Source organism: Nothobranchius furzeri, chromosome 16 (genome assembly GCF_043380555.1).
Source record: "Nothobranchius furzeri strain GRZ-AD chromosome 16, NfurGRZ-RIMD1, whole genome shotgun sequence".
NCBI lineage: Eukaryota > Metazoa > Chordata > Actinopteri > Cyprinodontiformes > Nothobranchiidae > Nothobranchius > Nothobranchius furzeri.
In genome coordinates, this window is record NC_091756.1 from 27,885,516 (window position 1) to 27,899,408 (window position 13,893).

The 13,893-nt window shown below is 38.4% G+C and overlaps 2 protein-coding genes across 3 annotated transcripts in view; one reads left to right on the forward strand and one right to left on the reverse strand.

Moving 5' to 3' along the window:
* Nucleotides 1-8,473, forward strand: part of shisa8b (shisa family member 8b) — a 42,895-nt gene extending 34,422 nt beyond the window's left edge. The window contains exon 5 of the mRNA XM_015963666.3: nt 1,143-8,473. Coding sequence (XP_015819152.1) covers nt 1,143-1,663 — 521 coding nt within the window. The 3' untranslated portion in view covers nt 1,664-8,473. The remainder of the gene's footprint in view (nt 1-1,142) is intronic.
* Nucleotides 8,474-11,607: 3,134 nt separating this feature from the next.
* desi1b (desumoylating isopeptidase 1b) lies at nt 11,608-13,586 on the reverse strand. 2 transcript variants are annotated; one of them, XM_015963664.3, is made up of 7 exons: nt 13,477-13,586; nt 13,218-13,329; nt 13,074-13,095; nt 12,925-12,994; nt 12,724-12,833; nt 12,309-12,431; nt 11,608-12,215 (listed from the first exon to the last, which is right to left on the reverse strand). In XM_015963664.3, the coding sequence occupies exons 2-7, from the start codon at nt 13,303-13,305 to the stop codon at nt 12,134-12,136; spliced, it is 495 nt and encodes a 164-aa protein (XP_015819150.1). In that variant the 5' UTR covers nt 13,306-13,329; nt 13,477-13,586; the 3' UTR covers nt 11,608-12,133. The 2 variants fall into 2 exon arrangements, with proteins under 2 accessions (XP_015819150.1, XP_070401503.1); XM_070545402.1 differs by lacking the exon at nt 13,477-13,586 and having other exon boundaries at nt 13,218-13,446.
* Between the last annotated feature and the right edge of the window lie 307 nt (nt 13,587-13,893).

Genomic DNA, 13,893 nt, shown 5'->3' on the forward strand with positions numbered 1-13,893 from the left:
AGCTAACAGCTAGTTTTAGGGAAGGATCCAAAGAGAATTACCGCTATCTTTAACCTGTACCAATTTCCTTAACCATTTGGTACAGCATACTTTAGACCCTGAGCCTTGATACATGCACTTAACTTAATTGGGAAAAAAATTAAAGAGCATGTTGCAGGTTAAAGGCTCCCTTGAACAAAAGTTTAAAGAAACAGAATAGGAACTCGTTCTAAATTTAAAAAAAAAACATACATAAATTATTTTGTCTTTGAGAGTCATTTTTCTTCAAATTGCTGCCATACCAGAAGTGACGCAAGTAAAGGGAGTCCTGTTAGCTTAATCCAGGGAAAAATATGGATATGGATATAAAGCTGAATGTTATTGTTATGGCCACACCTAAATTAAAAAATCCGAAGACTGATTTTATTTTCTTATAAAGACATAAAACAACTCTAATCTCAGAGATACAGTGCTTTGTCTGAACTTCACTTTTGATTTACATAGAATTTTATGGTTATTTGCTGCAGAAACTAACAGCAAAGCTAGCTAGGACTTTCAAGTTTAGTGTGTAACATGTCTGATTGGAATCTCTTATTTCTGCCAGACTAATTATAATACAAAAGGAAAGAAAAGAAAGTAAGGAAATTATCTTTTATATAGCGCCTCTCAAGAGAAAAATCACGGGGCGCTTCACAGAAACAAAACAAAATTATTAAAGTATAAAAAATATTTAAAAAAGGATTAAAAATATGTTTTAAATGAGAAAATTTTCTAATTGTGATTCACGAAAAACCTATGACAGTAAAATATTCATGAAATAAAGGTTGTATAAGTCACCGTGTGATTCTGGGATTAGCGTTCCAATAAGATGTCAGAAATCAGAGTCTAGCCAGAACTAAGCTCTGTTTTTAACAATGTGGGCTTGTTCAAAGTGCTACACACAACAGATGTGGTGCCTATTGTCCATAACTTTTCCTCAGAAACCCACTGCAAACTATTTGTACCTTTAATATAAATATGTTCAATAAAAGATATCCGACCCAAAACAAGTGGAGTTGTAGCAAATCCTACCTGTCAGATGTTTAGTGGTTAAATTAAAACGGTTAATGAGTATTTTGTTCTAGATGTGTGAACCGACTCTTCTTCTCCTTCCATCTCTACAGTGGACACGGCTTCCAGGAGCTACTACAAAAGCTACCCCGTCATGGACTTCTCCCAGTACCAGCCTGTAGCGCCTCCTGCCTTCCAGCCCAAAGAGAAGTCATACATCCACCAACCTCTGCCAGCTCAGCACGACATCCACGCCCCTCTCTCCATCTCCATTCCCTCCAGCCATCTTGAGCACTCACGCCTCCCAAAGACCACCACCCATCCCCTTGTCTCCAGTTCTGCCTTTAAAGCCTGGGAGCCCGCTGGCCGCCATGTTCACAGGCAGACATCTGCTCCATCGCACACCTCCTCCCTTCATGGCTCCAGCAGGAGACACGGCTACTCAACAAGGAGGCAGCAGAGCATAGAGAACATGCCAGAAGTCTTTTCTCAGCCCTATGGAGGGATGTATGGAGGGGGAGGAGCAGGGCAGGGGCAGCATGTCCAGGGGCAACTTACATCTCAACCCTCCTATTACCACCACACCAGGCAGAAGAGCTACTCCACCCACAGTGCGACCGAGGTGACCGTCTGATCACTTCTGCCAAACACAGAGAACTTTGGTGAGAGCCAGAGGCCACCCTTTGGGACAGTTCAGACAACACATCAGTCACAGAAGAAGTCAGATTTAAGAGACCACCGTACAGAAAACAGACTTTTGACCCAACAGAGTTCATCCTAAAACCTCTCAGGTCTCCGTGTGCCGCATGGCCTTCAGGGTCTCAACCATCAAACATGGTGGATCAGGCAATGTGAAGAGGACTAGGAGAACTTTCAGCACCTTCTAGAAACAGAAGCTAGTTGGTTTTCCCATGTTGGAGTAGACAAGAACAAGCTAGCAGAGCTGCAAGTGAAATGGGTTAAAACATTTATCTATAAAAAAATAAAATTGGTGCTAGCTGGACAAAGTTTAACCATTCTCAGTGTAAACAGACATTCCACTGCCTCGTCGTTTCTGTGGTCAGACCTCCAGATTCTCAAGCTACATTTTGAGAAAAGCATTCACATACGCTGCAACACACAATTTTTAAAAGAATACTAATACAAATTAAATTAAATGTGCTTTAAAAGTAAAACTGAGGATTGACACCACTGTCATAGCCACATACTCTGGTCAACAAAACATTTGTAACTAGATAAAAATGTGTCACTTTTTTTGTTTTTTCTAAACTTGTGCCTCAAAAATCTAATTGAAACATGTACTACTTATCTTAAAATAACAACAAAAACAGAAAAGAACATTTTTAGATGTTTGTCTACTTTTATGAAATGTGATCTTCAAATTAGTGCAACAAAACAACAAATAAGACTAGAGTGAAGCAAATCTAGAGTCAGTTAAATATTGTTACAGTTAAATATAAGACTACCAACTTCCTGTTATTTTAGGACAGCTGTTAGCTAAATGTGTCTTATAAACTTTTCACTATATAATGTTCAAATAAAATCAGTTAGACCAAGAATTGGTTTTTAAGCTGTTTGCTGTTCAAATCTTCCAAAATCCACCAAAATTTAACATTTTCAGAAAAATCTAAGCTATGTTAGGCCTGTAGAAATATGTCATCCTAGCAACTATAAGAATTAGAAATAATGGCTCAACCCCAGAGGATGATGGTAACACTAAGAGCATTTAGCTTTTACATGTGCATTGTGTGCTCTTTTGTTGTTTGTCCTTAAGAAAATAATGTGCATCTGACACATTTATTTGAAACTATTTACGAAAAAAAAGTTTTCAGTTATTTAAATTATTTACATTTTAGCATTTATTGATTTAGCGTTTTAAGAACAGTTTCATTTGTGTGTTGCTACAAAAGCATCCACAAAAACAATCAGTTTTATACTTTCTGAAAGTGTGATGATTAGCCACATACATTTTTTACTTATTTATTTATTGTGCTTAAGATTTATTTCTTGATTAAATAAAATGAATGAATAGTTTTTGTGAACATGAATAGGAATTTATTAAAGTGGGGGAGGTCTTCCTCGGGGAGACTTGTGGGGAGACCAACAATTTTCCAGGAAGGGGTTCTTGGCCACCCCTTGGGGGCGCAACTGAAGCTGATTACCTGTAGCAGCCATCTTTAATCAAGCTAACGTCACCCAATGCTTGTCAACAGTAAAACCTACACAGTGCTATGAGTGTATGAGGGTGAAATGACGGCGGTACCAACCTTTTAAGAAATATTTCCACTTATTCACAGACAGTGGAATTCATTTTACGTAATTTCTCAAATTTATCTTTACAAAGTAGGGCTCTAAACCGCTTGTTAGCATGAACAAAATGTATTTTTTTTTCTTCATTTATTTATTTATTTTTCTGTAGTTGGAAATATAGTTTGAAACTTTAAAAGGTGATCTTTTCTCCCAAATGATGGGAAACAAAATCTTTTAATGTTTGTCCAAACAGCTTTTATATCATTTAAAACTGTTTGTGGTGTAAAGGTCTGAAAAGGCAACTTTGATGTGTTTCAAAGTAGAAAAGTTTCAATTTATGTTTTACTTCAAGCTAATGTAATTGTTAATTATTTACTTCAAGATGTTCTGGTCTTTTGCCACTGAATCTTTCTATAAAACGACTGTAATCATGAATCATGTCAGAGGTACTGGTATTTTTCTCACAGTGCATTCCTTTGTTACTTTGCCTTATGCTTTTCAGTTTTGCACTTCTCAGTCAATCTCCACGTTTGTTCCTTCCTTTCCCCTTGCAGCGCTCCGTGCAGACATTTTTTTTCCGCGATGAAACACACTTTGCATTCTTCGCCATCAGGCCGAGCAAAAAGGGACAACTTCCCCTGGGTCACATTAACTTGATGGTGAGGACAATGCCACCATCATGTCAGCTCCCATCACCCTCCATCCCAACCAGATATGGGGCGAGGAGGTGGGGGAGAGACAGTGCCGGAGCCAGAGGCTGGGATTCTTCAGAAAAAGGGAATAAAGGAGGAAAGAGGAGAGATAAACAGAAAACACAACATACATTGGTGTTTTCCTTTCTCGGGGGAAGGGAAAGAATAGAAGTCAATGTAGATCTGGTTCTTTCACTATTGAACTCTGAGACAGAACTCTGAGTGTGTAGAGGTTTGTGTGTAGCGTCTAACCCACGGGGCAAATTGCAGGGGAATTTGATAAGGCATTTCCAGGCCTGGAGCATTTTGACATCCCTCATTTGATCTCTGAGATCTGGACTGCAAAGGACATTGTGCACAATTGCAGCTGTTAACGCAATGCCTTCACTCGACTTGTTGCTGAAGGTTTTTTGGCTAAAACACCCTCAGGAGCTGTACAGTGTACCACACGTGTGTTCAAGAATGCTTCCACTAAGCTTTTGTGTTACTACTCACTCTGGGATTTTGTCTCTGGAGAATTGTGAAGTCTGTTTACAGTAGGAAGCTTGGACTAAACAAATGAAAGTCAGTTCAGGTGAGGCAGAAAAACAAAAGCTCGAACAGACTGCAGTGTTGTCCTCCTACAGATTTCTTCTGTTTTTTCAGATATAAGAACAAACTTCAACATCAGACGAGAATGAACCGAGTAAATATGAATGCAGTTTTCAGTTAATTATTTAATTTATTAAAGCAACACTTAATAAGGTTCTCACTTCTCCCCCCAATCAAGGCCGGATTATAATATGGGCAAACGGGGCACAGGCCCGGGGGCCCACGCGAGCAGCAGTTTTTATTTATTTATTTATTCATTTTTGTGCAGCAGTCTTAACGTTGGAGAAAAAAGTTGACAAGTAATTAAAATTGCACCCACATTTTCTAAGTTAACACACATGTCTTTTAACAATGGTAGTTTTTGCATCTTTACTGTTCCCCAGCTGCTTCAGCCCTCTCTCCCCTCCCCCTGAGCAGCAGCCGCAAACTCACTGATGAGCCTGCAGCCTCTCAGAGTTCCTGCTGATCTAAACATTAAACTAATTATTTCATTTTATGTTCCTCACTTCTGATTACCTTCAATGGTGTCTGTTTGTTGCAACCACCAGGTACAAAAAGGAACTTGTTTTTATTTGACTATTTTTCTGTCCTGTCTGTTTTTTATCTGCATCTCTTCTCAGTCCGAAAGAAAAACGGCTACCTGGCTTCATATTTTTCACTTATGAGTTACCTTTGAACTGCAGTTCAAAAAGATTTACCGACCGCAAAAATAGCGGAGTGCGCCGGCAGTTTAACTGTGCGCGCTAACCTCACCGGTGAGGTGAACTCATGAAATGATATTAGGCGACATAAACGATTGCGTGTTAAATTTGTTTTTGAGGTGGCGAGACTTTGATAATGTTACTGTGGCCGTGCTCAGGACGCATCTGTCTGGAGTGCATCAACGATCAGAGCTCTGCGCCTCTCAGCTCAAAATAATCCCCAGAGAGTCCACATAGATAATGTAATATAAGTGGAACCAGGATCGTTTTCGGGCTAAAAAATAGTCTACAGTCCATCTTCCCTAATGTGTTTGTGGCCCTGCGGATTTTTCTAACTACCAAATTGTGAAGGGGATCATTTTCACAAATGGCATGAATAAAAAATGAACTGAGAACAACACAAACTCAACAGCGCCTCAGTGCACTGTCACTGATGGCTATTGAATCTCAGCTTGTCAGGAATCTGGACTTTGATGACATCGTAAATGAATTTACTAATAGAATGGCCAGAAAGCAGTTTTTCTGAAGGCAAGAGACGAGACCGACAAGAGGAGACAAAAAGAGGATAAAGGAGCCAGGAGCCATGAGACAAGACGAGGAAGGAAACAGGAGACAAGAGGAGGAAGGAAACAGGAGACAAGCGGAGGAAGGAGACAGGAGACAAGAGGAGGAAGGGGACAGGAGACAAGAGGAGGAAGGAGACAAGAGAAGGAAGGAGACAGGAGACAAACAAAAACATGCAGATATTTCATCTTTGCAAACTGTTCAATAACTGTATAATATTTTAAATAATCCTGCATTACTTTCTGTTGTAGTTGGACAGTGGGATCTCTTTTACAGTGGACTCACTTGCTCCCACTGTCCCACAGATTGACAACATTTTTGTTATTACAGACAGAAGAGCACTGTGAGGAAGAGAGAGACAGAAAGCACATTGCTAAGCACATTGTGCCCAGGGGCCCCTGCAATGATAATCCGGCCCTGCCCCTAGTGGTTGAAAGCTAAATTACAACTTGTAAACAACCCTGCCACAGCCTGCTGTAGCTAGCACTAACGCTAATGCTAACATGAGCCAACTGAAACTAAGTAAGCCAGTAAAAAGATTCATATTGTCGAACAAAAAATATTATTACTTAGTCCAGTAGCAACAAAGCCAGGTCATCATCAGCCTGTGATTTCATAGCCTCCTTTAGCTTCCTCAAACAAATGCAGCTCACGCTGATGTTCACTCTGGTTTTAGCTGTTTGCTTCGCCTCTAAAGACATTACTCTCTCACTTTCTTCTAGGCTCCGCCATGATGCCAACAAAAAAGCAAAATTATTCTTGTGCTTTTTATTAATGGTCAGTGAAATGAAACAGCTAAATGCTAGCCTTTATATTAGCTACTGGCACAGTAAACAGCTCTTACCATGAAGCAGATAGAGACCTCCCACTAGTGTTGCTACCCAAACCACAAAACTGTTGAGTACAGTTTCTGGTCAGCAGTGAAAATCTTCAAGTTTTGTGACTCAAGAGCCACTGAAACAAGTTCGAAAGCAATGGCTGTTAAAAACACTTTAGTGTTACTTTAAAATAAAAAATGTATCTGAACCAGCAATGTGAAAAAGCAACACCCCTCATTTAATCATGAATAATCTACAATTAACCAGATTATTCGAAAAGCTAAATTTAGTTGCACCAAGATCTGATCACAACCAGACCTGGAGAATTAAATTATTTATTTATTAGAACCTTTCTGACAACAAGAAGTAGGCTAAAATACCTCAAAAAGCAACACATTGTGCTCCGTTCTTAAGAAAATAAAGAACAAAATAACCCTAAAACAACATCTAAAGGCCTGCTGGCCTCATTACAGGAAACAAAAACCATTATAACAACTGTCAAACATAGTGGTGGTAGTGTGATGGTCTGGGGCTACTTTGCTGACCTGAAATATTTAAGTGTGAAAAAGAAGCAGTTGGTTTGACCTGACTGAACCTAACAACCCTCCAGATTTCCACTCTGATCAACAATTATCCAAACATCTTCAGTCTCAAACATTTTCCTGCAGGCTAAACTCTACAGATCCACAAACACTCACAGTTAGTTTGGTGTTTTGGTGTTCCTTTAGTCCTGGCTTGGCTTCTTTCCCTCTAGTACTTGGTCTTAATATTTACTGTTTAAAGGAGACTAAACTTATTTTAAGAGCAATAGTGCTACAGGTTATGATATTTTGCAATGACCAAGTGCTTCTGATGTTTATTTATGTGATTGCAGTGTATTATCTCTCCCCTATACATTTTAAGTCCACTAAATTACTATACTCATGTATTTATGATAATACTTTTGCATATTTGTACATTACTACTCTGTATTTGCTTTTATTGTTTTTGTAGTGCAACATATTTTAAAAATCTAGCTGTTTCTTTATAAATATTGTTTCTTTAAAGACATTTCCTGTATTTATTTTTTAAGAAGGGCTGTATTCAATTAATGCTGTCGTAAAATATTTTTTCACACTGATGAGAAAGAAATAACTAGATGTGCTTTTTTTCTTTTTTAATGTGCAATAGAGGTCTTTCGTACTGTATGCCATCCTTACTGCAATGGATTTTATTATTGGTGCCGAAAATCATTCACACAAGTTAAATCTAGTAAAACCACTGTCGACAACAGAATCCTACCGACATCTCTTTTTGTGTGAGGCAGATTTGCTAGCCTGTCTGAAACTAAAATCAGTAAATCAAAGCAAGTTTCTACATTTTCTGCTCTAAAAAGCCTACAAATTAGCAGGGTATATTAAAAAGTGAAATCCAGTATGCACAAACAATAAATGTACACACTATATTCATCTGTATTTCATATTAAATAATTTATACCTAAAAGTGTTTAGAAACATTTGTTTAGGAACTAATGGCACTTTTAAAGATGAAAAATAAAGACTTCACCGAATTTCCTCTTTCCTTTTTCATTTTTCAGACTTTGCTTCTGATTTTGTTTTTCTTTGTACAAAACATAAATTTTAACAAGGTCTTTATATGTATTCATTTAGCACAGCGACCTACAACTCTGGATATATCATTGCAATGTTTTATTCCTGGAAAACTGGATGATTTCCTCCTGTTTTTCTTCATGTAAACTAGCGTTTTATTTTCACTGAAAATAGGTCATCTGAATTAGTTTTCATTTCCATTCCTCGGGTGCATATTGAAAACTAAAGGTGCCAAATCTAGTGCCCAAAGAGCCAAACTCAAGAAGCAATACACAAATATAAAGAGACAATGTGTAGTGTTTACCATTAATCTCTGGAAATATCCATCAGAATGTTGTTGAAAATTATTCACATGATGCCCAGTTGTTGAAAAGCTTTAACACATATCCATAAAAATTGGGTCTAAAATACAGTGGGCCAAAGTCTCTGGGGGAAGCCATATTAGATGCCTTGTTTCCTTCTACGGGAGCCCATAAGGACAAAATTTACTGATTTTAAACAAACTGTTACAAATCTTTCATCATTCATAAACGTTGTTGTTTTATACATTTACCTCTTCACTCGTTGCCAGTGATGAAAGGGAGTCTGATGTGCTTGTTGTTTTGCTGGAGGGATTTTTGACCCTAATGGCCATCTGTTGGTAAGGTCTTATTTGAACACAAAAATAATGCTTGCTTGCAATGATTTAGGTATGTACTGCCCCCTATCGCCACACACTGTCTCTTTAAAAGCAGCTTCAGTTAATAATTAGTTGGACTAATTATTTGTGTTTTTGTGTTGAAGCAAGAGAATGGTTTGATCAGAGTGTAAATTTGCTCTGTAATGAATTTCTGAAGATACTGAAGCTGCTGATTCATATCTGCATTAATTCTTCACCATGACCATAAATTTCTGTTTTGCGCCCGTTTGAACACGGCTCAGTTCAGGTAAACTTGACTCAGTATAAAAAACAATAATAATGAGGAAAACATGTTAACTCTATGCATGGACGTAATTTTTTTGGGGGGGGAGGGGGGGGGGTAGGCATGTCCCCCCCCCCCCCCCCCCCCCCCCCCCCCACTTTTTCCAAAGTCAAGTTTTGACCCCTGCACTTTTTACCATCCAAAAACAATATTACGCTATATTAAATTGACACTGGTTGAGCTCTAGGACAAAGCGGAAAACAACAGTTTGTGTTGAAGCCTGTTTCCCATTAGAGCATACTGTAAAGACACCCCCCCCCCCCCCCCTTCTAAAGTGAAAATTACGTTCATGACTCTATGCAGAAGGGCTGTAGCCAGGATAAGAGCCTGCAACCCTCTCACTGCGAGAGTCGACTTGGCTCAGGGCCGACCCAACACAGCCACTACGGACCGTTCGGCCTGCTGAAGTTCACGCCTACCGAGAGGGAGCTTCAGATTGACGTGTAGAATCAGCCAGTCCTGATTCCATCCTGTGGTTCATCTTCATAGCCATTATAACAGATACACAAACTCACTGTTTTATTGTTCATAAAGCAGCTTTTTGAGTGACATCAGTCTTTATCTTAGTTTCTGTCTTAATTAAGAAGACAATTTGCTTTCTACCTAGAGATTTATCAAATTAATTCCTAATTCAATGCGCTTTAACCAGTAATCAATCCTGGTCCTCCAGGGCCACCTTCCTGCACGTTAGGAGGTTTCTCTGTTCCAACACACCTGATTGTAATCAGTGGATTAATGACAGGCTTCTGTGGAGTTCAACAGCTGCTGAACAGGTGATGATGAAACCATCAACTCTCTGGAGGCAGGCGTCGCAGATTTGCAACGGTAAAACCTACCTACCTGGTTACTCCACTTACGTACTTCATGAGCATTTTTTAACTCAGAAGTACCCCTGAAGGACTTAGTAGTTCGACCTTTTATCAAAACTTATTTTGAGCCTCAGAGGGTTAAAGCAGGGACCAAGAGTGGGTGGCCTTGATTTTTTACATTCATGACCAGCTTGATCCTATGTTCAATTCAATAATACTTTATTAATCCCAGAGGGTAATTGATTAGCACCACCAAGTGGCCACTTGAGATACTGCATGGAGACTATGTAGAGGCAAATCTTTTTTTTTATTCTTTATCAATTTTGTTCTTTTTACAATGATGGGTACATCATGAACCCATACAACTCAATATGCATATATATGTATTATCTTATAGAGGAGCCAGTTGAGGTGGCTCGGGCATCTGGTCAGGATGCCTCCTGGACGCCTCCCTGGTGAGGTTTTCCGGGCACGTCCAACCGAGAGAAGGGCTAAAGGGAGACCCAGGACACGGTGGAGGGACTATGTCTCTCACCTGGCCAGGGAACACCTTGGGATTCCCCTGGAGGAGCTGGCCTAAGTGGCTGGGGAGAGGGAAGTCTGGGCCTCTCGACTTAGGCTACTGCCCCCGCGACCTGACTCCGGATAAGCGGGTGACAATGATGGATGGATGGATCTTGTTTACATTAATTCAACTATCCACATCACTGTATGAGTGAAAAAATAAAAACATAAGGTGAATAGAACGTTCGAACCCAGAACTGTCGAGGTTAACCTAGGATATACATCTCTTCTAGTATCAAAATAAGCTTGGCCTTCCGAGCTTAACACATCGTACCCATTTTTGCCAAGATGAGGCAAACCAATTTGATCTGTGAGGTAAATCTTTTCTAAATCTTAAAATTATTCATGTTCTTTCACAAACAAACACACAAAAAGATATAAACATTGACAGACATCTTTCTACGAAGGGATTTTGCTAATTTATTAATCAGGTTTCCACAAAGGCCAAAATCAGTGAGTAAAAATGAGACTGAAAACTATTCCATTATAAAAGACAAATATTTTAATATTTCCTGAGCATTTTTACAAGTTAAAGACAAACTGTTATAAATCTCAAATTTGAACTAGTTAATAAAATAAAAACTATAATTAGACATTTTGCCTTTGAGGCTATCTGCATTTAGTTTTCTGATTAGATCAAATATTTTAATACATTCTTTAAGGAACATATAGAATAATTGCAACAAAGATAATACATTTGTTTAAAATCTCAAAGAACCCCACAGAAATTAGTCATTAGGAAAAACCTAGGACTTTGTCTTGATGCCATCAATAAATCACAAAAATATGATTCCCTGCATAGATAATATGTAAGTTGGTGTATTGATACCTGGTTCTGTTTTCGATAGTGAAATAAAATAATACACAAATAGGTTATTAATGCACTTGATAAAAATAAAAGTCTGACTTTGAGACAAAGAAAATGATTGGTCCTGTAAAATCCCATGCCCTTATAGGTTACTGAATAGTATGGTGTTAAACACTAGAGAGAAAACTTTAGGTGGGTACATTTGTGAATTCTAGAACCTAGAAAAAAGAAAACAAACCAGCAGAACAGTTTTCCACCAAGTCTGACTTTGGCCTACGTGATTTGTGATTCTGACCACAAGACAAAGAAAATTAGTTTTATCAACAACATAATCGATGCAATGGAGAGTTTCAGTGATTGTAACAAAAATACACTCAGCCGAGTTTCAGCTTCTTGAAAACCAAAAATCTCACTTCAGTGTAGCTTGTGTATAGGTTACAACTAAATGAGGAGGTAATAAGAAAATGTAGCAACTTTTAAAAAAAAACGATCTCAAGAGGTTATGAGCGGTGGCTGATTAGATGAAAGAGGTAAGGCAAAAGTCAGAGAGGAGCAAAAGGTGAAGGTATGCCTTTAAGGAAGTGCAAGTGATTGATTAAAGTAAAATTATGTCATTGTTGTTATGCTTCTTCTGTAATCAACCTTCAGTCTGTTTCTGCATGTCAGTGAATTTCTGCACATAACCCAATCATAAAACATCTTTAGCCTCCAATTTATACACGAGAGGATGAATTAAGCCCTTAACATAGGCTCAGTCTATCTATGTCCAGTTACACTGTTGCCTCCAGGACTTATGGACATGGAATCCAGGAATGGCCGGAGAGCCTGACCGAAAGGCCTGTAGGGAAAACACAGCACACAGTGAATTCAAATGATCAAACAGAAGCATGCAGGTGGGAAAACTCTACCTCTAAAGTTTGAGTTGACTCACGTGGACAGTACATCAGAAGGAAGTTCTGTAATGTACGATGGGATCTTCTTGTCTGTGAGGAAGTGAGCCACATCACTGCTGAAACTGTTGCAATTGTGTTCAAGCAAGTTGTACTTGTCGCCACTGTACACCAGATGTGAATGAAACAGAATGGCAAAATTTCAGAGAAAAATAAATATAAAAAGGATCAAAGCATTTCTGCTTTTTTGTGGTGTAAAAATAAACTGGTGCTGTAACCTCATTCCCATCTCCTTAAAAATCACAAGTACATAGAAAAAAAAATATATATATATATATTTATTTATTTATTTATTTATTTTTATTTATTATGTTTAATTGTGACAGACTAAAAACACGTTTTCATCCACCAACCCACCTGACCTCCATGAGGGTCATCAGGATTTATTTTTCTTACCTGAATGTGGATTCGGACAAGGACTTGAGATACTCTCTCAATATCTCTTCATTCACTTCAGTGGAGCCCAAGTCCACAATAGAGTCAGGCTCGCCCAGGACGGTGCCAGCCTGAGAAAGAAAAGCATAATGGAGTACAGGTGTACCACAGGATTTAGGTGATTCATTTGTTGTACGTTTAAAGGAAGGAGCTGGTTCTTACAGGTGGACAACTCCCGATGCCTGCTCCTCCAAAGAAATACTCTTTTCCATGGACAACAATAGCTGTGTGCCTGACAGAAAACAGAACATGACCTAACACGTATTAAACAGCTGTTTTACTAAGAATACATATGAGAATAATAAACTCACCATATCCCTTCTAGATGTTTCCCTGTAAATAAAAACACTCGGATTGAGATTACTTTTTCCTACGTGGGCCTTGTCCTCCCAACTTTGCTTTTATGCATTCTCTGGTGAAGCTAACCAAACTATAAGATAAAGTTTAAAACTCACCAATCATTTGAAAACTCAGAGCGCGGGCCATGCCTCTGGACACGTCGTAAATGTAGAGTTTAACTGGATACGGTCCACTTTGGTCCATGAGTCGAAACAAGGTTTCAAATGTCTAAGAACAAAGTTGCTGTTAATTTACAGCCACCAAGTTAGCAAGCTAGTTTGCTATAAAAACAAGCGATGTAACTGTTGCAAATACAATCGGAGTTACAAATTGAGGAAAAAAGACGTAATAAACAAAATGGTTAAAATAAACTACCTTAAAAGTGGTGAGTTACACTAGCTTATGCTGTGTCACTGTCAAATAAACAAAACATGACTGTCAAAATCTGCTTCCGCGTTTACGCGCTAACTCCGCCTCCTTTAATATTACGATTGGTTAGAAACAGTGAAGCGTCATCCAGGTATAGCTCTGGGATAGCCGTCACATTTACGGAAAAGCAATGGAGCCAAACAATCACATTTGTTTTGTGTTCTGTTCAGTTTTAATTTTTGACAAGTTTATTTCTGTTAAATTATATTTTTAATTAAAACTCTACATCAATCTAAAAACAATGGCAAATATTTCTAATGTTGACTAATAGTTTACCTAATAGCTACTTTAGCGCTGAGTCGTTTTAGGTTTCAGTGTTAGTTACTTAAAAGTATGTGGTTAGTTGTTTTTTTTTTTTTTTTT